The sequence below is a fragment of the Scaptodrosophila lebanonensis genome, unplaced genomic scaffold (genome assembly GCF_003285725.1).
Source record: "Scaptodrosophila lebanonensis strain 11010-0011.00,11010-0021.00 unplaced genomic scaffold, SlebRS2 tig00000043-arrow-pilon, whole genome shotgun sequence".
Taxonomy (NCBI): Eukaryota; Metazoa; Arthropoda; class Insecta; order Diptera; family Drosophilidae; genus Scaptodrosophila; species Scaptodrosophila lebanonensis.
In genome coordinates this window covers 13,979,906-14,004,773 of record NW_022060545.1, presented here as the reverse complement: position 1 = coordinate 14,004,773, position 24,868 = coordinate 13,979,906, and the positions used below count along the sequence as shown (strand labels likewise).

At 38.6% G+C, this 24,868-nt stretch overlaps 3 protein-coding genes across 4 annotated transcripts in view; 2 read left to right on the top strand and 1 right to left on the bottom strand.

The window, feature by feature from the left end:
* The window catches only part of LOC115623264, a 51,299-nt gene extending 31,427 nt beyond the window's left edge, over positions 1-19,872 (top strand). Inside the window, exons 10-18 of the mRNA XM_030517534.1 lie at positions 2,797-3,044; positions 3,098-3,559; positions 8,251-8,451; positions 9,471-10,085; positions 11,218-11,399; positions 12,906-13,214; positions 13,289-13,604; positions 13,664-13,767; positions 19,367-19,872. Coding sequence (XP_030373394.1) covers positions 2,797-3,044; positions 3,098-3,559; positions 8,251-8,451; positions 9,471-10,085; positions 11,218-11,399; positions 12,906-13,214; positions 13,289-13,604; positions 13,664-13,767; positions 19,367-19,720 — 2,791 coding nt within the window. The 3' untranslated portion in view covers positions 19,721-19,872. The remainder of the gene's footprint in view (positions 1-2,796; positions 3,045-3,097; positions 3,560-8,250; positions 8,452-9,470; positions 10,086-11,217; positions 11,400-12,905; positions 13,215-13,288; positions 13,605-13,663; positions 13,768-19,366) is intronic.
* Positions 4,159-6,318, bottom strand: LOC115623265 (probable tubulin polyglutamylase TTLL1). 2 transcript variants are annotated; one of them, XM_030517535.1, is made up of 2 exons: positions 5,961-6,318; positions 4,159-5,899 (listed from the first exon to the last, which is right to left on the bottom strand). In XM_030517535.1, exon 2 carries the CDS (start codon positions 5,803-5,805, stop codon positions 4,354-4,356), a length of 1,452 nt encoding a protein of 483 aa, XP_030373395.1. In that variant the 5' UTR covers positions 5,806-5,899; positions 5,961-6,318; the 3' UTR covers positions 4,159-4,353. The 2 variants fall into 2 exon arrangements, with proteins under 2 accessions (XP_030373395.1, XP_030373396.1); XM_030517536.1 differs by lacking the exon at positions 5,961-6,318 and having other exon boundaries at positions 4,159-5,381; positions 5,447-5,658.
* Positions 19,873-24,198: 4,326 nt separating the features above from the next.
* On the top strand, positions 24,199-24,546 carry LOC115623267. Its single transcript, XM_030517538.1, has one exon. The coding sequence runs from the start codon at positions 24,199-24,201 to the stop codon at positions 24,544-24,546; it is 348 nt and encodes a 115-aa protein (XP_030373398.1).
* The last annotated feature ends 322 nt before the right edge of the window (positions 24,547-24,868 follow it).

Sequence of the window (24,868 nt, the reverse complement as noted above, 5' to 3'; positions counted from 1 at the left end):
CAATTACACAACTTAGCAAACAATTACAAGGCAAAGGAAAGTGAAAGAAATTATAATAAAATGGCACTGAGTGGTGTCCCCGAAGTCCCGAACGCCTGCATGCACGTTTCGTTTTCTCTTTGGCGTTTTTTTTGTCCCTCAAGTTTATTCCTTCTTTTTCCGTTAACAAGAATTTTAATTTCGCTTAAAACTTTTGTCAATGTTTAGAGGCGAAGCGCAACAGAGATACGACACTTGGAAACTGTGGCGACGGCGGCCGTCGCGACTCGTAATGAAATTTACATAATTTAGAAAGACATTTGCGAAGAACTTTCATCGTAGCTGCCTTATTCTTACCGCCCGACCAGGGCGTCCTTAGCCCACGCTATACGCGTATAATCAAGACATTTCCGCCACTTTAATTTTCAAAAGCTTACACTTGAGATTTTATTGGCCAATTCATTGTTGGCTACACTGTGCGTACAAAAGTTGAAAGCGCAGCAAAACTTCCAAAGCGGAATAAAAATATCGTATACAAAAAATGTGCTAGGGAACAGAAGGAGTAGAAAGCAAGTGAAGCCAAATGAAAGCGTGAGCTGCATTGCACTGAGTTGGGTCAAGGGGGGGGTCAGAAGGAGCATTTGAATGGGTTTGAACATTTGAACATTTTATTCGCAACCATTCGCTTCGATTTGCAAATGCTCGAATCGAGCAATATGGGTCACAATTTATATTTACATAATTGGCAATGCCAATCTAACTATTTGTACTTTCATCATTCCTATGCAAATGCCAGCTGCTTTACAATTGAGCTCACAACTTTGGCCAACATGACTTTCAGTTGACGCCAGGCCCTCCTCATTTTCTTTGTAATACTATACCTTTTTTTCTTCTCTTATATTAGGCAAGACACATTTATTATTATTAAAGCCAAAATGTTCCTTTTAAGTTTAGGCATTGTAATGTGGAAGGAAAGCCAATTCAATTTAAATTGGCACTTTCCTTGTCACCCACATACTTGATACATGCTTAAAAATGTGTGGAATGTAGTGTTGAAATATAATTATGTGAACAAATGAGGATACAGATTTCAACTAATATATACAATAATCCATTAATTTCATCTTAATGGATAAGAAAGCCTCAAATATAAATGTATTTATAATAATGTCTATTAAAGCCTCCGACTCGTTGAGGTAATACTATTTGCTATACGGCCAGATATTCCCCGATGCAAAGCGAAATGTGGTCAGAGACTTTGTAAAATTTACAAACTAAGTAAATTGTATATAGAAGAGAAAACTTAATGTTGATTAAAAACCTAATTAGGTTAGGAGCAAAAAAAGGGAAAGGAAAATCTCCAACCCGGTAGGCAAAAATTGCAGTGCCTGTCCGACAAGCAAAGTCCTGACTCTTAGGCGTAAGGAATGGTTATAGAGAACCGTTTTTAAAAATTTGTGAAAAATATCGTTATAGTCAGAAGCCAGTATCCCTAGTTAGTTGTGCATCTAGACAAGATGAATGGAAAATAATCCCTTGTTGGTCTACAAGGAACTAAAAAAAAACAAGAGAGAACGCTACAGTCGAGCAAGCCCGACAGTGTAATACCCTGTACCCAGGTAAACTTCCGTCACTGAGTTATATGTGCCCATAGCAGCAGCAAAAAGAGGAAGAAGAAGAGCGAACTTGTTGCTGCAGTTTGGGGAGGTTGTACTGGCGAGAATTTGTTTCGCTAATAACTTTTCTCAGAATTGACCGAATTGGATAAAACAAAAATAAAACACTAGACAATTATATATAAATTATGTGTGCAAAGTTTGGTTTAGGTAGCATTTGAAATGTGGACGCTATTGACGAAATTCTGTAGCGGGGGAAGGGGGGGGAAATTAAAAAAAATAAAATAAACTCGTCCTTACTCGGACCCAGGAGAATCTGGATGCCAACTTTGGTTATTCTAGCTTTTATAGTTTCTGAGATCCTCGCGTTCATCCAGACGGACAGACGGACGGACAGACGGACAGACGGACAGACGGACGGACAGACGGACGGACATGTCTAGATCGATTTCTCTCGTCATGCTGATCAAGAATATATATACTTTATGGGGTCGGAGATGCTTCCTTCTGTATGTTACATACTTTGCACAAACCTAATATACCCTTTTTACCCTACGGGTACAGGGTATAAAAAACATTAAATTCAATTTCATGAAGAAAAACTACACCAAGGTTTATAAGCAACATTCCTCTACTATAGAATATGATGGCAAGCAAAGATTATGATCCCCGTTTAATGGCTTCTAAATAAACTCAATGCGTTACTGATGCTTTCTACAAGTATACCTTTCTGGTCACAAAACGCAAGAGCAGTATTTTAACCACAGGGCGTACTAGAGAGTATTTCTACAAGTACAAGTATGTCCGACATTTCATTTCAAAATTGCTTGCTCGCGAGCAGAATTGCACCTACTTGTATGTACGTTATATTGTTAATATATCGCCATAAATATCTCCATACTTATCGTTTTATTTATTTGTACAATTTAAGAGAAATGGTGTATTTATTACTAGTGCTGATTTTTTGTTTTACTGTGTAAAATATCAAACAGTGCGCTTCAAACTAAATTCGAAATCAAACTGGTTATTTTCTTGGACGCTAAACTTACGTTCTTTAAACGTGTTATACAATATACTTGTACATGTGTGAAGAGTTGTTAATACGACATTTAAAAAAGTCTATGCTTGCTTTATTGTTATTAAGAAGTAGCTAATACATGTGATTAAAGTTCAATCTCAATTATCGCCCACCCGCCCGCAGGGATCTGCTGAAGAAATTGTCTGTGAAGGCTGGCCTTATTGGCTGTTTCCGTGGACTGGTTGTCAATGGTGAAATACTGGACATCTACAGCTATATGTCCGTGCATCTGTCAGAGATCATCAAGGACTGTAAGCCGTCTTGTGTACCCTCTCCCTGTAAGAATGGGGCGCAATGCAAGGAGCTATGGAGCAGCTTTAAGTGCGTTTGCAACAATCCCTGGGCGCATATTGGCGAATTCTGCGAGACAAGTGAGTAGCTGGTTACAAAAGTTGACCAATGGACTAACCTCACATATCTACAGATATCAACGAAAAGGCTCTAACCTTCATCAATCGCGAGTCATTCCTGATGCGCAACTATCTAAGCGTGGCACCAACGACAGCGATGCTGTTGCATGGCATTGAGAGCGAGGGGGAGCGTGATATACTCAAGGGCATACTTAGTCAGGATATGCTCATAAACTTGCGCTCCTACGACACCAACGCCTTAGTGCTTTATGCCAACGATCACTACAACAACTTTGTCCAACTCTATGTCAGTCAAGCACGAGAAATTGTTTTCCTCTACAACTATGGCGATGAAATTGTAAACCTGACACTCCTGGACGATACGCTGGTGGCCTCTCTAAAAAGCATCCAGGTTGCCATTGTGCGTGGAGAGCAGGAGACGCGCATGCACGTCAATCAGCGTAGCGTTAGTGTCGATCGGGGTGTTCTACTTTCGGATGAGTACGCCAATAAGCCCTGGAGCAACCCTGAGAAAGGTAAGTCTCGAAACAGTTCCTGAAATTTTATAAACATTGAATATTTAACATATTTTACATACATTTTGACATTCATTTATTCCGGTTGCTTACTGCCAACATGCAAATGTAATTACAATATTATTCCATACTTAAAGGAATCATTTGTAATTATAATTTTTTGAGCTTACATTTTTTCACGGTTTGATAAAATTTGAAAATACGAAAAATTTGGAAAAAGCTTACGAAAACATATTTAAAAAATATTTCAATTGAAAGTTCAAGAAATGGGAAATTAATTTGTTTTTCAAACAGATTTAGTATCCAAATTGAAAACTAGATATAATTAAACTCTACCCATCCAAATATATATGTGGACTTCATAGACAGATTGAAAATTTAACTGTTTTTTTGCTTGGAAGCTTTCACTCATCATACCATCACCAAAAGACTTCCGTTCAGCAGAGTTTGAAATAATCGTTTCGCCTAGATTACACATGAATATCATAAAGAAAATAATGCATGTTATATGAAAATGCCAGCCCTGCAGTAATAATGGCACATAGATACAATTTTATTCAAAGAGATGCTGAATTACTTGTATAAACGTATTCAACCTCTGCTTTGCGATGCAAAATTTATTTGACTAATATTACTTTTACTATTACTTTTAGTATTTACATGACTTTGTAGATAGGGCTTTTTATAATTGTCAGTGTTTTTCTTTACTACGTACAATTTGTTGCAGTTTAACAATGATTTCAACTTGCAATTTCGTTGTGTTATCCCAAAGTTTGTCCGGGCCGAGCCCTTTGTCACTTCCAACGACTACCCGCGCCTGCTTTAGAGGGTTTGTTGTGGGAAGTTGTGTTGTTCTGGGCCTCGTCCAGCGCCACCAACTCCTCATCAATAAGCAGTTCAAAGTTCCCCAAGGCATCCGCACTTGGTATTTTGTTCCAGCGCACATCTGGCACCCCATCTGGGGGCAGCACAACAGACAGTATATTGTCGATTAGCTTGTACTTTAATATGCGATCATTAACCGTGGTGGAGGTCAGGGAAGGCGATGCGTTGACCTCTACTAGCCAAGGCTTCAGAGCATTGTCGATAATAATATCATATCCATAGCACTCGAAACAATGCCGATCGCTGGCCATCACAGGCGCCACAGCCCGTAAGGAGTGTACAATTAGCCAAGAGATAGCACCGAAAAGCCTGTCAGTTACTTCCTTGCCCCGCGTGCCCTCCAAGTACAACGCTAAATTTTGCACAGACCACTTACCACCATGGAGCGTGTTGTACTCTCCACCATGCTTCTGCACACTCACATTTGTCAAATGCACATACATGTTGTCCAGTTCGGTGACGCTTGTGTCATATTTGACGGTGCAGAACCGACAGAAGCCCTGCTTGAACAGATAAGCCTTCAGGGGCCTGAAGGAGGTAACCAGTACGTAGAGACGCAAATCGAACTTTTTGCCGCCAATGAGTAGCGGATTATCGATGTAGCGCGAGATAACGTAACTTTCTTTGGCAATTTGTGGATGGAAAGGACCCTTAGCCTCGCGCGACCACTTCTTTAGCTTGGACAGTTTGTTGATCAGGAAAATGCCCGCTCCCTGAGACTTGCCACACGGTTTCATGATCCACGTGCTCAACGGAAACTTGCGATACTCCTCCACAAACATATTGTAGTCCGCGGGCAGCACAAATGTTGTGGGCACAAAGTCCAAATAGAGATATCGCGTCCCGCTCGAGTTATTCGACTCCGCCTTTTCGGCCAGCGGATTGCCATCGCGCTCCAGATCCTTGCGATAACGTTTAATATTCTTCACCAACAAATCTTTGCGCGAGAGCTCGTAGTGATTGGGAAAATGATTAATCATCTGATTGTCATGCATACGATACCCACTATCCACGCTAAAGATATTCCGGCACGTCTGCACGCCGGCCCAATAGAAATGCCAGTCATCATCTCCATTCACCTGATGCCAGCCTCGCTTCTCGAAATTGTTTACCAACACCGACTTATCGAGATCCGTGCAGAAACCGATCTTCATCTTCTCGTGTCCCTGACCACCACCAGCGCCGCCCGCACCTCCAACTGCGCTGCTCATATTACTTGCCACCGGCAGACGACCGTACATTGTGACTGTGCACTGGCTGAGAGTCGGCTGCACATTGGTGAAGCGCCACGTTTTGGGCCAGTTACACACCACCATCGGTGGTGGTTCAGGGAATGCTTTCTGCTGCGGCTCATTCGACATAAGGGCAGGAGAAGGATACTCGAATCGTTGCCTAGCGTCGCTGGGGCCGCCTCCGCCTCCGCCTCCACCGCGCTCTCACCTGCTCGATTTTCGACTGCAAATTATTGAACTAACAACAAAAGCTGTCGTCGTCTGTGTCCTCGTTGTTTGGCTACCTTTTATTATCCAAAATATGTGCATGCAACTTTTTGTCGGTTGCCAGGCGACCCTCCTACCACCGCCTCCCCACTGCTCTCAATTGCCGACTGTCGCTTTTTTCATATGGCAGCCGAGCGGCGCAAAAATGTTCAAATAGTTTAGCAAGTAAAGTTTCCAAAAATGCCAAAAATGTTCGCAACAAATCTGTTCACTGTGATCGCCAAATTATGTGCAGTTGAATCGGTTTTCTCTATGCCCCATGCAGAGTATCTGTTGTTGGGAAGTGTCTATTGTATAGTGAGTGTGTGTAGTGGGTGTGTCTTTCTGTCTATATAAAACTTTCAACTGTTAAACTGTACTAAAATAAAAAAAGAGAACTAAATAAAAGCTAATTCACGTGTAGTTTGCCACATGAAAGCGGCCTGCTTTGACTAAGTTCTAAACTAAATTCAACTACCGTTGTTGCTCGTAATTTGTCCGCAGACTTTAAATTCAATTTAACACTTTTTGAAATGGAATCAAGAGAAAAGGGAAAAGTAACTCATTTGTTAAGAAATTCGAATATGATAAACATATATTTATATTTAACACTTTAACACTCTTTGAAATGGAATCAAGATAAAAGAAATTCGAATATCGTAAACATATATTTATAATTATGTATAAAAACCCAATCTTTTGGGCTATGATGAGTGACGAATATATTTCGTTTTAACCCCTTATCCTCAACAGAATAATTATGAGTGTTTCAGTCTATTACATTTTAAACAGTTATATTGTATGCGTAATCGGTATACACCTAGAAATCAGCGGGACAACACAATTAATGTTCGAGTTTTTGGAAAAAAAAATCGTAAGACTCTAAGACCAAAATATTGTACGTTATCCCACCTTGCTTTAACTTTATTTTAGATTGTTTTGATCTCATTAGTATTTTTTTTTTAATTATTAATTATTTGTAATCATTAATTAGATCTACAATATGCAGCACCCAAATCATATACATTCATATTTGGCATCCAGAACAATACTCTTGCGCAGAAAAATGGCTTGGAAATGGCACTCTTAAGTCTCAGAATAATGTCTCTCTTACAATTTTTCCTCTATTTGAAACTTCAGTGAAGATCTTCTGAAAAGCAATTGTAATTTCTCTACGATTTTGGGATAAATTCTTTTGATGGTGCGTCATGGTATTCACTCATTTTTTAATAATTTTATTTTTGTTCAATGCACGAATGCTTCCGTTTCCACAAATTGCAACATTTTAGCGAATTATGAGCAGTTGTTTTGAAATTCATGAACTATAGTATGTGCGTCGCAATAAATAAATATTTTTATGCCGATTTACATTCGATTTACAATTATCCCATAAAAAGTACAAAGTGCTACTGACTGATAGTGTGTGTAACAGGCAAGCATTAAATAGAGCTAAATAGAATGCGTAAACATGGAACGAGGATGGAAATTCACTTATGGAGTTGAATGTTCAGATCTGCAATCCTCACTTCCTCGCACACTGCAATTCAACTCGAAAATCAATTAAAGTGAGACCAACACCAATGCCAATATTTCAGTTTTCAATCATAATTACTCGCCTGTGAATGTGAAACTTAACTTCAGTCTCGCTCCGAATGTAAAGTCCGTTCCGACACTGGCCCCATAGCAAGTGGGATAACATGGCTATATATCAGTGCCAATCTGCAATACTTTGCACAGAATAACACATAAGCACTTATGTAATTAAATGCGTTAACTGAAATTATAGTCCAGTTGAAGCCAATGGACGAATCCGATGGCCAAAGGCATGCAGGACCGCCGCACATAGTGCACGCATGAATTTGAAGGAAGGATGGAAGGAAGGGAGAGTGGGCGCATGGGTTTCGGTTAGAAATTGCACAGCCGAATGTTTGAGTATTTGAGCGTGGCATGCATAACGTGCATAGTTGGCATCGTTCGTTCGGCCGGCGTTGCAAACATTTCAATTAGACAAACTTAAACTCGGAATTGATGGCCAAAAAGCAGGCAGAGGCAGGCTATCCAGAAGACCTCGCCGAACAGGACGAGCCCGCAACCGAAACGCCACGGCAATGAAGGCTCATTTCCGCGCTGCATAAACATACACACACACACACCCACACACATGTGCACACTTCTACACATACACTCTAAATGAAGCTACGGCTTCATATGCCAAACGAGCCAACGACAGGCTCCCTGGGCCCGCCATCTATGCCTCTCCTCCATCCCGCGTTTGCTCATCTGTCGCGCCTGTATTTTACCCGCTCATTTGATTTTGTTTATTTGCAGAGGTCCTCTCGCCGCACCGACCCCCCGCCCCACCCACCGAATATTTTCAATTCCACGTCGGCGGCTATGATCCGGCGAATTTGCTTCGCCCGAATTTGGATGCACCCGCTTTAGAGGGCTACATTGGCTGTGTCCGTGGTCTCAAAATCGGTGCGCAGTTGATCGACTTGGCGGAAATCAATGAAAGGAATATAGCGCCGAGTAAGTATAAATCAATTTTCACTGAGTGCAATTTGTGTCCATGTACTAGTATGTGTGTGGATACTTTGCCATACTAATGCCATTTGGGCCTGCTCCCCAAACCGCTTTGCCTTCGAAAACTTAATATGCATGCAATTTCCGTTAAGTGCAGCGGCTGCGCGCCTGTCGGCATGAAACGCAACCGGCTGGCCACTTTGGGCCAAGATTAATGCCAATCCGATAGGCGAGCAGTCAAGCAATGCCTTCCCAATGATTTATGCTTATGCAAAAATCTGCCCTTTGACTTCAATGCCAGCTAACCGGCCAATAAGTATACAGAAATTCTCAGCACATAGTTTCGTTATTTGAAAGATCAAATACGAAAATCAATAGAAGATTAAAAACAAAATTTCATTAATTTAGTTAGATAACTAAAAACAGAACATTGTAAGTCTTAAGAAACACATATACCTTTACAAATTACTGACTTCGATAAAAACTTGATCCCTTAATGGTACCCATACTTTTCAATTTTTTAAGATTAAGAACATATATATACTTTTTGGCTCAGAGGTGATTGGTCTTGGCATGTTATCTCCGTCATGTCCGTCCAAAAGAAGCGTCGCTGCAAGTTTTATGTTTATAGATCTTTCGAGTGATTCTTCCATCTTAGTGTTACAAACATGCTCTCCAAAACACTTTATGCACTTAAACTTTTCATGGAAGAGTATACGAATGTTGTGAGATTGAATTTTTGTCGTTTATCGCTTAAGAAAATATTCGAAATATTCTTTTAAAGCAAATAATGGCATCTTGCAGGGTCTCTTTATATTTATTTGTTTCCCAGTTTCAACTTAAAAAAAAAAATGGCCTTCCCTTAAGATCAGAATTAATTTATTTATTATATTTTTCTCGAGGTTTCAAAGGCAAATAAACCTATTATTTTGAGCATGGTTCAGAATTTTTTAGTCTTAAAATAAAAATCATTGAATACTGCTAAAATCGTATCCCACCGCCTTGCTTATATTTATATTTCTCAGTTCAAAACGGCGTGCTGCCCAATTGCCAGATTAAATGTGATGCGGAGCCGTGTAAGAATGGCGGTATTTGCCAGGAACACTTTGCCAAACAGATATCCACCTGTGATTGCGAGCACACAAGCTTCCTGGGCGAGTTCTGTTCGGAGGAGAAAGGAGCCGATTTCAGTGGCGAGTCGACACTGCAACGCAAATTCGAACTACCAGGCCGCGTACACTACATGCGCCTGCAGCTGGCGTTCTCGTCCTTCGATCTGCGACGTGCGAACCGCATCATGTTGCTCCTACAGACTGCGGAGGAGCGCAGCTATTACCTTCTGCTGGCCATCACCTCTGACGGCTACCTGCAATTCGAGGAGGATCGTGAGGGCGGTCTGATGATGGCCGCACGAGTCGACAGAAATTTCCTGAACAGTGCCCGTCATTCAGTTTATTATGAGCGCAACGGGACTCAGGCAAGACTCTACATCGATCGAGAGCAGGTGCAGCTGGCAGAGAAGCCGGCACGCGTGCTCACGACCAACGGAGATGCGGGCGCGAATCGCGTGCATATCGGCGGCATCAATACGACAGACTCACGCTTTGCGGTCTTCAAGAGTTACAGCGGTTGTTTGTCCAGTGAGTAGATCTTCCGTTGTGGCCTGGGCCATAAATCGTACATCTCCGTGCCATTAAATCTTATTGCTTGCCCATACAACAATTCGCTGGTGGGGTCAACTGCTGCCAGCTGCATCAAGCTGTAGGCCGACTCATCATGGTTTGTACAGTGAACGCAAGTGTACTCGGCTATAGCGAACCCAAAACGACCATAAGATTGTATTACATATTTTCCAATTTATGAGGGTGAGGATGGTATTACAAGCTAACAGCTTTTATACCACACATTGTGGTCATTTTTTATTTGTTTTTCATATCAATGTTTTCTAAAGATAAACAATTCATGTTGTTAATATTGTTAATGATGTACTCTTATAATCCCGGTTGTGTGTTTTATGAAAAAGAAAAAAGACTCGACGATAAAAGAACGATTTGAAGCCGAACAAATGCTAAGGTCAATAGCTCTAAAGCAGACAGGCGGACCGACATCCTGTTCGCATCTGGTTAGACAGACGCAGCGGCTTCTTTGTGACAGTCCTTAATTTAGCTTTAAGAAGCTTTACTGTACACACAATGCTTCCAGGCCACATTGTTGACCAAAAATTTAAATTTATTTTGTGCCATAAAAAGTCATTTCCGAGGCATTCGCTATAAATCGCGAGTCGAAGTTTGTTTGCAACAATTTTCGGAGTGGCGCGCTTTCAAAAATGGCTGCCTTAGCTACCGCAACACTTTGATTAAATTTCAACTAGCCAGCTGCTAGTTACGCCTACAAACTGTCAGCCACGCCTCCTGTAAAGCGTAGCCCATTAAAGCGTGATTCAAGTAGTCGCCCATAAAACGTATCCTTGGCAAATAAAAGGCATTGAATGTGCCACACCCATGCCCAAGCACACGTTCCAGCCAAGTCACAAATCGGGCCAAGTCAAGTCGAGAAGTTAAAATTTTATTGCCAATTTCAGTTTTGGGCAAGCACAGGACGCTGGCACACGGCCGAATGCCCGGCTTGGCCGGTTGCTAGAACCGAATTTGAATTTCAATTTGAATTAATGACCAATACTAATGAAAATTTCACCAATATTCCCAATTGCCGACAAACCGACAACAACACCACCACCAACAACAACAACAACAACAACCAATTTTGCGACAGACATTTACATACAAGTGAACGGACACATTATGAAGCCACTCGAGGAGTATATGCTATTCACCAAGTCTGGAGCCGACAACATAACGGTCATAAATCCGCAGGGCGTACGCAGCGCCCAATGCAATGCAAAATTCGATGTGTCCGAACAGCCCACACAGGAGCCAATGGTCAACGTCAGCATGGTGAGTAAACTAGGCTCTGTTCAGAAGGACATTGCCACATTAAAGATGTTGAGTGGAAATAAATGAATGCCAAGTTGCAGTAGTTATTGACGAGGTAACTTTAGCTTTGGATTGGTTATGTTATACAAGTATCTGGAAAAGCTGGACTTTTAACTTTTGTAAGCTTACACTCTCAATACACATTTAATTCAATTCATTTTTGTGTTAAGCAGACTCGATACCTCAGCGTGAGATACTTTATAAATTAATAATCTTTCATAATATATAATAAATAGTCTAATTTATTCGATTTGAATCATTTAAAGTCTATTTTGTCAAGGAGGAGGAATTCAAAATCAGAAGGTCATTTCTTTTCGAATTTAGTGGAAACATCGAGGCAATTTTTTTTCTTATAGGATATATTACATCACTGAGCATTTACCATTTATTCTCTTTCTCAACCAACATACTTGTATGTTATATGTTGTCTTATTAGACATTCAATTTTTACTTAGATTTTTTACAATTGTACTATATATTTATCTCAAAAACTAAGATGCCTACCATTTTAATTGTTATAATTAACTTGAAGCTTAAATATTTGTTTATATGTAGAATTGAAAAGCCCATTTGGCTTTTATACAATAACTGGGTGAATAAGTTATATTTTGCAATGAAACTACATATGTAAGAAGACCTTTAAAATGCTTTAACTTTTGCTCTCATAAGTACTTAAACTAAAGTCACTTATTTTTATTTTATTTTCTCTTTTAAAAATATAAAATATTTTTAACACTTTTTTCTACTCCACTTCAGTTTCTTAATAACCACATTTGGTAGGGTGTATGAGTTACACTTACTTTCGTTATGTTAATAAAATATTATATCGTAAATCAATATTGACTTGAAAATATTCGAATTAACAATTAAAATGATTAAAATGAAATATATTTTTAGTATTTTTAAATGCACAACCAACAACTTTAAATTAAAGTTGATTTAAATATTAACATGTACCATGGAATATAGTTAACTATTTGTTATTTGAAGTGGGTGCATATTAAAATTATGGCTCAACATTAAATCGAGCACGACACTCTTTGAAGACAAATATTTACACTTTGTTTTAAATATTATTCATATTTAAATCAGTAATTGGATATGTTCTTAGTTAATTTTGTGTTGCTTATATTTGATTTAAATACGAAATATTAGAACATTGAGTTGAATATGAATATATGTTTGAGTGTATAATGGCTGATGAAATTAAGAAGCATATTAAATCGTTCATCAATGAAATTGGCGATTGAAAAAAAAAACAACAAATGAAATACGAGATTAAAATATGTTTCATATGTACAAACGAAGGCAATAAATTTAAAGCTAGGGGAAATTTCATCGAACCCATTGTCCTGTGTGAACAATCCACAATGGTGTGTGTGAGTGTGTGTGTGTGTGTGTGTGTGTGTGTGTGTGTGTGAGGGATGAGACTTAGGAAATTGTGCTAATGAACGACCCGACTTGCAGATTCCTGAGCCCTGGGTTGAGGAGCCGCCGCAACGCGTGCCATACATATCGAAATTCGTTTATGACGTGGACAAGAAGGAGGACTCCACTCAGGTTGTCTTCATTACGCTGACGAGCGTGTTCGTCATCATTGTCATTTGCTGCCTGCTCGAGGTATATCGCAGCCATCTGGCGTACAAGAAACGCATCGAGCGCGAAACGGACGAGGACATTATTTGGTCCAAGGAGCAGGCCACGAAAATGCACGAGTCGCCAGCTGTTAAGGGCACGGGCGCAGGCAGCGCTGGTCCGCCCTACGGCTACAAGCCGGTGAGTTAATTTTTAATTAATTGTGAGTGCGTGTGTCTGAAATGTCTCCGTCTGCCTGTCACGACTCATTGCAGCTGCCGCAAGACGACAAGAAACCTGGCAACGGCCAGCCGTTGGTGGGCATCCTGAAGAATGGCAGCGCAGCAACAGCGACATCGGCGCCCACAACGCCCACAGCAGCAACTAAGAATGGCGACATAGCAAAGCGCATTGAAGAGGAAGACGACGAGGATGAGGCTTCTGAAGAGGTGCATGAGCCAACGGCTCCACAACAGCATGAATTAAATGACGCAGTAGTCGAGCCCCAGCCACTCGCAGAGCGGCAGAATGGGCCCAGCCCAGCAGAGGATTCCACCGCTCAGCCGGACACAACAACAACAGCATCAAATGGTGCGTCATTTAAATTACTTGAAAGACTTGTAAAAAATGAATATTATTCCATCTTACAGCCGCGGCACCTCCAGCAGCATCAGTAACGCCTCCTCCGCCCACGCTGGACACTGGGGAGCGCGAACACGGCCATGAGAAGGAACAAGTGTCTCCGACGCTACCGGTAAGCAGTGGCCCAACTTTGCCCGTTGTACAGCATTTATACAAAGTGGCGCCTCTCGTCACAATAAGTGAGACAAATCTGCACGAATTGTGAGCGGGGTGTGGGCCTCAATCAGATTGGCATGATGATGACAATGATGGAGATGTTAATGATGTATAAATAACAACGCAGCCATGAGCAGCATGCCATTACATTATCTACATACATACATACATACATACATAATACAAATATATCTTCACATTATTAAAGAGCACTTAAACATGTCCATGCATAATTAAGCTGTTATTGTTTGTACATATTACAAATCCATTAAAACACACGCCTATTTCAATGCACATTTCTAAGGCCAGCGCCAAAGAGCGAAGCAAAGAAACATTTTCTTATTCTGCATGGAGTATATTGGAGAATGTTCATCGTCAATCTCTGCTCTTGCATGATTTCTAAAATTGCATGTATTTATAAGTATCTATATACACACATATACACATTAACATACATCGCCTTGTTTATATTTATAAGAATAAGAAGAAAGGTAACTCACACTTTTACAAAACAAAACATTTGATTGATGATGCCCAGTTACGAATCTCACAAGACTTCAAATTTCCCTAAAACGCATTCAATTAAATGACACTTAAAATTAGTAGACACTTAATTTTCAGTAATAACTAATTTGAATTGCTGATTCATTTTGTAGTGCCAGAAATTAATGTAATCTTTAACAATATTCGGTTAATTTTTCACTCACTTATTCGAGCTTATCAAAAATATTAAATGAAAAAATATAAGCATACAGTAATGGGGTTTTTTTTTTAAATTACTAGTAATTAATGTTAGATAGCTCTGACCCATTGTCTTAAATACAATTCATAATGTTCTATATACCATTATGTACGCCTGCATTACGAATTCAGCTAAATATCTATAATCGAAATTAATAAATGTTATACTTTCTTTAAAAAAAGACAGGTTCATCATCAATTTAAGATTATTTACATAAAATAATCTAAAGTTTCATCACAATCTATGCACGATATCAAATACCCATGGAAGTTATTGGTGCATCGATATTTTTAATATGACAAAATAGGTCGTTATAGCCTTGTCTTTTAATTCACCTGGCGATCTGTCCAGTTGTCCGTCCTTCTCTAAGTCTCTCTTCTCTTCTAATCCCTATGCAAGATATGTTTCGTTTTTTCCTGATTCTATGCAACTCTTCAAAAATATATCAATAAATTAGGCGTATATTATTTTCAGTTCAATTCAATTCTTAAAAATTTAAATGATGAGCAAACACAAAACTATTGGGCCCTCTTTCCTTAAAATCGCAAAAATTAAAGAAACGTTCAACGATTTTTAAAGATAAAGTCTTTCTTTAATGTGAGTTATTTCCTTTATTTTCTGTATCAAAGCTTTTCATCAAGCAAGCCTACACATTTGAATGCCTGCTTCAATTTGTCTGTAAATTTACAATGCCTGGTGTTTTAATAAATTGCATTTTGTTTTATTTGATAAATACACAAATAAACAGGTCGAAAGTCAAACCATTTCAAACATTCACTTTCCTATTCATGCGTAAATATTCCAATTGATTGTTGTTGTTTTGACATTAGTTTTACTGCAAATATGAATTGTGTATTCATGCATTGTACCCATTTGTTGGTCCTATTCGAATGTGCTTATGCATTATATGATTGAACAACAACAGCAAAGACTCTAATATTCGTATGTGTATGGCAAGTTAATTTAAAATGGCGTCCTCTTTGTTGCCTTTATAATGGTCCTGTTGCTTTGGCTTATAACACACTTGTGCTTATTTATTTTGTATACCGGAGAACCAACAAAGGAGCGCATGGCGGACTTTGCTGCTTCAAGCAGACTAAGGAGTTTTTAGCTGCAAGCACAAAACGAACTACTTTTGTTCATTGGTTTTCAGTTAGTTGATGCCCTGTGGCCAAGCCAATTGTCTAAAATGTTATTTAATAGAAAAGTGCACAGAGCAGCACAAAAGTTGTCCCGCCACCCATACCCATACCCATACCTTCACCCTCACTCTCAACTCTCCCCTCTATCGCATAGCAAGTAAATTGAACTGCTGAGCTTATTGCAATTGCGAAGCATTCAACGTTTTGGGGCTTGGGTTTTGTTGCAAAAGACATTTGCGAAATTAATATGCGGTTGGGTAAAGCCAAAGAAAAGCTAATGCAATAAGGCGAATGCATTCAATAGAATCCTGTTTGAAGTTATGCTCAAAGTTCAATAGATACGAAGGACGACAATTGTTTACAGCTACTCGTGAGATTTATATGTCGCCAATGCAATTCGGCCAAGAGTATTCGTTTTGTTCGCTCGATGGGTGGGTTTTTTATTTCTGTTTATAAACAATGTTGCTTATGATTTATTGTGATGGCATCTTGCTGGCATCGAGCTAGAACAAAAAGCGCTCGCCTAAGCAACAAACACGAAGCAAAAGCCTCAACAAAAACTTCAACTTTACTTTTGACTTTTCGGCAAGCCTGTAAAACTTTTGCCAGCTACTACCAGCCTCTAGAAACTCTCACACATACACCCATTCCATGTACGAGTATGTGTGTGTGTGTTAGTACGAACACATACCAAAGACAACAACAATGAGCATTGTAAAACCATAATATTGAACTTATTCGCTGCTTGGCGATGCGATGCGATGCGATGCAGATATAGCATGCACCCCGCAGTTGCAGTAGCAGTTGCAGTTGTAGAGGCAGCATCAAAAGTCGTTGCATGCGCGAACTTTGGACCCCCATTTTACTTTCTAGCTTACTTAGCATGTACTTTGTCTTTGTCTGAAGCTAAGCTGCGCCAAAATTGAATTTCCGATCCAAGCTCGTCCTTGCATTCAAATCAGAATCAGTGCCAACTTTGGAGCGAGTTTTGGCTTGTGTTTTATCTGCCGAACCGCCCAGCAAAATTGACAACAAACACTAAAAATGGAAAGTTGGACGACACGACTGCACGCTCCCGGGCCCCATTTCCATCCGTTCCCTCTGGCAAGCCCAGATCGAATGGACGGCACTGCCTGCTTCCTTATTTCCACTTCACTTGCGGCATTTGCTGTATGGCTCTTTACTTCGTTTTTTTTTCTCTCTCTTCCACTTCTCAGCAGACGAGATACTTGTCCCCAGTCCCCATCCTCATATTCGTGGCCAACACGTTTCGGTAGGGCCTGATTGCAAAGCAACCAAAATTGAAGCGTACGCAAAGTTTTTTTGTTACAGCTGCCCCTTGGCCCTCGAAATCAAAAAGTTTCGCTTGCACGGTGTCAGGGCTAAAGGCTCACCGTGGGTTGCAATGTATAGAGAATGTGGTTTCCATTGTTTAAGCCAAAAGAAATACAAAATCCATATAAACATGCACCATATTATCCAGAAACTAACTCTTTTTTGTGTGGGAAAGCAATGGTTGCTATTGAGAATCAAATCCAAATCTGAAATATTCTTTAATTCAGCATATTTATAATCCAAGTAAAAAATTTCAATGTTTGCTGGTAGCAAACAGTTCTCTACAAAGTATATTATCGTGATGATACTATGCACGAATATAATTTAGATTACTTCGATAATGGGTATCTTTAATACAAACACAATACTAAATCCAATATTTGTTAACATGTCTGTTTTAAGATTACGTATTCCTAATAGGAAAATCAAACCCAGCTTCGATTCACAGTTTTCGCCTTCACTTAACATTTCATAAATTAATTGGAAAACGAATTTAATGTTTGATGTGATGTTTATTGGTTTATTTAATCATGTTTCCCAAAATATGCAAAAAATGCAATTGAAATACTACGAACAAATTGTGCGTGCTTTAACAGATAATTTTAAAAAGTTCTCAATTAAATACATACAAAATTAAATATTCAGGCTGAAATTGACTTATGCTAAGAAATTATAATAGTATCAAGTATATACTTCATCAAAATATTATAAAATTAAAAACAATGAACTTGCGAAAAATAATAGTAAATAATAAAAATAGAACAGTCGACAAACGGATTTAAAAAAGGTAAATCTATGAATCCTCCTCGTGTTAACTCACAGCAGAGACATTTGTATTTTCTGGCTTTTCGCAAAGTTCCAAGTATATACTATTTATTATTACTTAAAAAAAAGCAGCTACTACTATTTTACTTATTCAAGCGTATTGTGTACTTACAACCTCAATACACAAATTGCTGTTTGTAGAGACCACAGTGCGACAGTTGCTGGCGGCTCCGGGTGGCAGTGGTGCTGCACTTTTATTTGAGCGCAACAAAAAGTGCAAGTGCCCCCACTTCCACTGCTGCCTCTCTTCCTGTCACTGCTCTGCGATGTATGCCAAGTTTCTTTTTATTCAAAAATGTTTGTGGGTACAGCTGTAGAGCGCGCCCCCGGCCTTCATCACCATTTTGTAGCGTCTCAGACTTTGCTACGCAATGCTTCGTAAAATTTCTTGTTGCGGTTCTTACTGCTCTTGTTAGTACGCTTATAGTCGGTGTTTCAGTTGTTGTTGTTGTTGTTGTTAGTGCAGTGGTTCATTTGCCTTGGCCGCAAACGCAGCACGCACTTAACTTTGCCAGCTACCACAATGCTGCGGTAAAACTCATTACGAGTTTAGAATGCAAAAACCAAACCTCAAGCTAGCACACAAATACAGAAAAACTCGCACATACTTACATATACATAATATACATACATAAACAGGCACTTGCACATACACATGTATACACAATTAACAGATATATGCTCATACATATACATATATAGATGTGTATATTAGCAGTTTGCTAAAAACTAAAAAACTCGCTCTGTAACTTTATGGCAGCATGTATGAGAGTAGGTGTGTGTCTGTGTGTATATGTATATATGGATGTGTGTGTGTGTGTGTGTATGTTTTTGAGTGTGCTTGTTGTTTGCCTAACTTTTCTATAAATCTTAATGAAGGCGTCGAGCTAATGATGTGTAAATTAAAACCCGGCCGCAGTTTAATAAACAAAATACAGCGCAGCATCAATGGCAAGCAACAACAGCGACAACAACAAAAACAACAATAAATAGCAAGCAGCATAAAATCAGTCAAGGGGGCGTATGCGTAATATCGCCCATAGCAACTGGCTTTAATTAACAGTTTTGCTGTACTCTTCTATTTAATGTTGAACGAGTGTTCCTTTTAACTCTTTTCACTCCGCTCTCTCTCTCCTCCCTTCCTGTTACTGCATTTAATTCATTCTGTATATACTTGTATGTGTGTGTAAATATTAAAAAGTCTTTTTGTGTGACATTTAAAAACGACACAAAAATAAAATGAAAAATTCAAATAAAATAAACCCGCCTGAGCATGTTGCATGTTGCAAATAAGCATGAAGCATAAAAGGTACGACAGCAGACGCTGTCATCGCTGCCTGGCGGCAGCAAGCAACAAAACTAATTAAAGAACATGCAGCCCAACAACTACGACAACAACGACAACGACAAGCAACCAAAAAATGTTTTATAAAAAATGCAGAAGCAAAAATATGAAACGAAAAAGTTTTTAATAAAAAGCAATGCCAAACATCTTTGCACTTTGACAGCAGCAGCAGCAACAACAACAACAGCTACAACAACGAAATCCTGAAAATCAAAGGCTGCACCACCAGCAGCAGCAACAACAGCAACAACAACAACAGCCGCGACAACAGCCGCTACAAAGAGCTGCAACACTTCAGCAGCAGAACTCAAAACGACGTAAACCACCAACGACAGTGCGACGTCAAGTGTCTTGGGGACCTCCGACCGTAGCCGAAACGGATGTGGATTTGGCTGTGGCTGTCGGGACTGGATCTGGGACTGGGACTGGGACTGCCACCAAACAGCAGACCACGTCAAAGACTGGCAAACAAAATGGCTACCATGGCGTGAATAGACGGGCAACATCAGCCAGAAACTGACACTGCGCTGACAAATAAACGAGAGACATAAGCATAAATATTTGAGCAAATTATGTTAGGCAACGAAGAGAGTTCTGTGAAGCAGCTGCTTCAATATAAAAATACAATATACTTGTAAAATAAAATGGAAGCAGAGTTTGCAATAACATGGAGATATGTAGGTCTTTGTGGCGAGCAATTTTTCTCTAATTTGTTGACCAACTTTAATAGCCTCGAGCACGAAACTTTTTGTAAAGTCCCTTTTGGTTATATTTTCATAGAAAACACATGAAAAATTCAAAAAAGTTTAATACGTATAAAAAAAGGGTCTTACCAAAATTCAGTGACTAGCTTTGAAGTCTTTTATATATTTTATACTATGGACTTTTACACTTCTCTCTCCTCTCTTAAGCCTGAATTATGAAATATAACTGTAGCAATGAGATTATTTGAACAATAAAAATGTGGTCCTGTGTGTGTGCATGAGTATGGCAAAAAAAAAAAAAACAGTTGTCATAAATTGCAGGCCAAATGGTGCAAGTTTTCCTAAACCGATCAATATCACATTACTGAAGTATATTGAAGAATCTGTGTACCCATAAGGACCCTCCATGTACGAACATGTTGTATAAATTCTGAAAATTCTCGTTTATGGATCTTCAACAATTAACAAAATGAAGCATCTTGTGTTTTAACTATAAGCTATAGAATACTGAATCCAATGTGTGTGTGATTGTGGAGTGTGCGTGTGTGTGTGTGTGATATACTTACATAAGAAGGGAAAAATAAGAAGGTTTGTCAACGAACTCATTAAAAATTAAAGGCAAAGTATGTAAGCGAATTTATCTTCTAAGTATTTCGAAGAATAAAAGACAAAAATGACATGAAACATATCAATTTATTTAAATGCTTTATTAAAAAAGTTTCAAAAGAAGACGGGGACAAGAATAACAACAGCAACATGAAAGGAAAGTCAGCGAGCGACCATAAAAATGACAACAACAACAAAAAGTGTACATAGCGTACACATAATAGCACTTCAATATATGCACGAGTGTTCCCATAAGTGTTAGTGTAGGTGTGTATGTGCATGTGTATGTGTGCGAGGCAACCAACAGCTTGTTGGTGGCTTTGTTGGTCAGTACTTTCAACTAATGTGTTTTGTTCGACCATACAAAATCTCAAGCACACACACACACACACACACACATATATATACACACCCTCCTCTATATGTATACACCCACATTTGATGTACTTAACTTAACATCGCTGCCTGATGCTGTTGCTGCTGGTGCTTCTATACTTGTAGTTGTTGGTGGCTGCTGCTGTTGGGTGCCAACGAAAATAGCTGCAAACAAACCGCAAAGTGAATGTGTGCATGTGTGGGTGAGTGTAAATGTAAGTGTATGTGTGTGTGTGTGTGTGGGGAATAGCATACTTCAGTCCTTTAGCCCCATCCCAGTCCCAACCCGTTTTCGCTCCTTCAACAGCACAGCATAACCGCATAAAATGTCGTTAAGCATAACGAAATTGAGTCTGGTCATAAATTCAGATTATGAGATTAAAATGTTATGATTTTCACACATAGAAAGGCGCAGACGCCATCAAAAATTTGCAGCGCTTGCCTTGATGTTGGCTTCAATTTTGAGCCTCCTTCGGGGACTGTAAAACTGACGCACACCCTTTAGCTTATTGAAAAGCACGTTGACTGGATTATGTTCGCACACTGGGAGAAAAGGAAACTTGACATTTTCTCAATATCTGATTAACATATTCCAAAACTATATTTCGCCGATTATTGTTTCGTACTAATGGAATAAATTACTTAATCCCGATCGGAAGTAGCTTTTTAAAAAAACATATGAGAAGTTAGCGAATTTCTTTTTACATATTTATTGAAAAAGATTATTAATACGAACGGTATTTAAGTGTTTTGGCTCTTATTTAAAATGGATATCTTACAAGTATATTCGATGATTTTCAATATCGGAAATATCGCAATAGTTTGATTATTGTACATATGTTCTCTATTAATAATTGTTTATGTTTCTCAGGCTGCAAAAATGTCCTTTTGTCTATGATGATTGCTGTCTTTTAATGAAGGACATTAAAAACAATGAGAAAACATGAATCTTTCATTCTTTTGAACTGCTTCAATTCTTTCAATTTATATTAAATATAAATAAATATAATGTTTTCTCATTTAACAAATGTCGTCTATTACATAAAATAAAATAGAATTTAAAAAAACGTAAAATTTCCTCACTCAAGTTTTTTTTGAAAAAATCTCGGATTCCTTAACTTAAAGTCAAAAATTCGAGATATTTGTAAATTTAAATAATGATCAAATTTTACGGGCTATATATATTTCGTATTTGAGTTTAATTAATTTTACTTTTCGATATTTAAGTTCACTATTGAATATTAATACAGCTTTTAATTTTATTTCACAATCGCTTTTCTCTAACTGCAACCGTAATGAATTTCTATTGTGGCGCCTTAAGCGTCCTCCATTGAAATTTATGCCCGGCCAGCCAAAAAAAAAAAAAAAAACCAACCAACCAATCAATTCATTGAAGTTTTGGGGCAACAAATTTAACTTTAGGGAAAGCGGAAATTTACGATTTAAACTTTCGTCTTCGGCTCGTGCGTAGATCAAAGTCAACGCAAATATTTTGAGGAAAGTTAAAAGCACACGCGGATATACACGTACATGTACATTTAAACACATTCTTAAATATGACCCTGAACTTCATTCCACTTACATATCAATTTTTAGCTCTTGATTGACTGCACAAGTCGCAATATCCATCGAAAAGTATGGAAACATTTTTTAGAATTTAAATAAACATTGGGGCAGAACCTTGGAAGTCGATGGTAACATTTTTAAATGCCCTTTTTGATTTCGCTTCCAACGTCATGATTTGTGAGCGTATATGCGAAACTACTCCAAAAGAAATTTCATTATGTGGCAAACGAATTGTGAGAATTGAAAATGTATTCCTAAAATACCTTTAACTAGTAAATTCACAGAAACAGACTTTATTCTTTCGGCACAAATTGTTATCAGAAATTTTGTAAGCTGCAGCTTCGACACTAAGTTCCTTAACTCGTCAAGATGTTTCTTATATTGATTTATACTTATACAATATGTAAAACTCCCAAAGGCCGAAATGCGTCGCAAAGGTTTTGTGTTTGAAACGCAATGTAGGAGGGACCCACTTAAATAGAAAAATTGTAATTGTAAATTTTGAATGAATATTACTTATACATTTAACAATGTAAATGCTACGAAAGTTTAAATTTAATTTTGAATTTCCTGGAAAACCAGTCTACTTTGGATAATCAAATATTTTTCATTGAACATTGCTTATCAATTTCTTTGAACACATAAAAAAAGGGTAATCATTTGCATATTTTTGGTTTTATTTTATCGGAGATAATTGAACGCATTTAGAAAAACAAAACGCGGACACAATTGATACGAGCTAAGTAACTAAAGTACCCCCATACTTATTCATAAAAATGAATGAAAACTCAAACTTTACTAAACATTCATGAAATGATGAAATGTGCAAAATATCGAAATCACAAATTTTATCATCATCAACACAAATACAAATGCAAATTTGTTTAAAGGCAAATTATAAATATAATTGAAATATTTCGATCAGAATGTTTTGAAGTATATAAGCAAATATATAAAAGGGTTGGGTCCGTGATTGTATTAGTATATACTCGTATTAGTTCAAATTAAACTGATTATATAGACATACCAGTTTTGGCAGCTGACACATGATCAAGCATTTCGGCCAATATTTGAGAATGTTTTTGTTGCTACGAATTTTCCCACAATTCCATCAGCTGTCAGCTCATAATATTGCTAATTGCAAGCCACCAAGCTATGAACGGGAATGTGGCCGAAAAGGATTAGCCAGCATGCAGTCAAATGTTTGGCAATGCGAATGTGCAAATAGAAACATGCAATGATATGCAAGAGGTAGCAGCAGAAACAGCACCAGAAACAGGAGAAGCAGTTCTCGGCACTTGACCCATAAACAGACACACAGTTGAGCATAATCCGGTTATGTGTCCGGATTAGCGTGTGAACGCATATACGGAACAACAACAGCAACTAGAATAAATACACACACACAGTGGTTTGTTGTTTTTGCAAAGTATTGCAATATTTACGACGCTTTTTAGGTAATGAATGGATTACTTTTTTTAATCCACTTTACGTGCAAAACAACGTACTCGTGCTCGCAAAGGGCACTCAGAACCCTAACCGAACCATTTATTGCGGCTGTGTAAAAAATGCAGTGGCAGACGGCCCATAAAAAAGCATTCGCCCGACTTTAAACAGGCAACCCACACACCTCACTGACCTGTTGCCCATGAATGGCACGCAGGCAGGTCAAATGTCAAGTGTGTATAAAAATACGCAACAGTAGCTAAATGGACAGCAATCGCAACTCAGCATTCCATCAGCAAAGATGTGCAACCTACAAGAAGCGCAACAATCGCCAAATAAGAATCAGAACCAAAAGGATAATTCAGCACCACGGCAATCGCCGACGGCTGCCTATGCCTTGTATTTGCACCGTGAGGAGTTGCGTCGTCGCAAAATACACTCGGCACGCACTTCCATGACCAAAATTCAATTGACCAACGAGCTAATCTCTAAGACCAAGCAGAACATTAGCATATGCAGCAATGAGGATCTGCAGATATTGGCTCGCGAGACGCTCTTCAAGAAGAACCTGCAACGGCATCTCCACTACCGTCGAATGCAGCTACAGGCTTGGATGCTTGCCAAGCGGCAGGCAAAGAACCCGCAATAATGTGATAAGGATTTGCCGAGTAGAACAGCTCAAGTGATACAAACCGATTAAAAAATATGTCTGTTACAATGAGACATAAGGTAGCGGAACAGCTCAAGTGATACATAAAATTATTATATTTAACAAACATCTCGTTAGTGATAAGAAGCCCAGTTTTACATAATTGTACTATAATTAATAAAACCTATTAAAAATTAACAAAATAATTAAATTTAATCAATTATTTAGTTTACACTCTTCGAGTGTTTAAAAAGTATTTAATTAGTATGCTCTTTTTTAAAAACTGCCGAATGCAGGCATCTATATAATCAGCAAAAAAAAA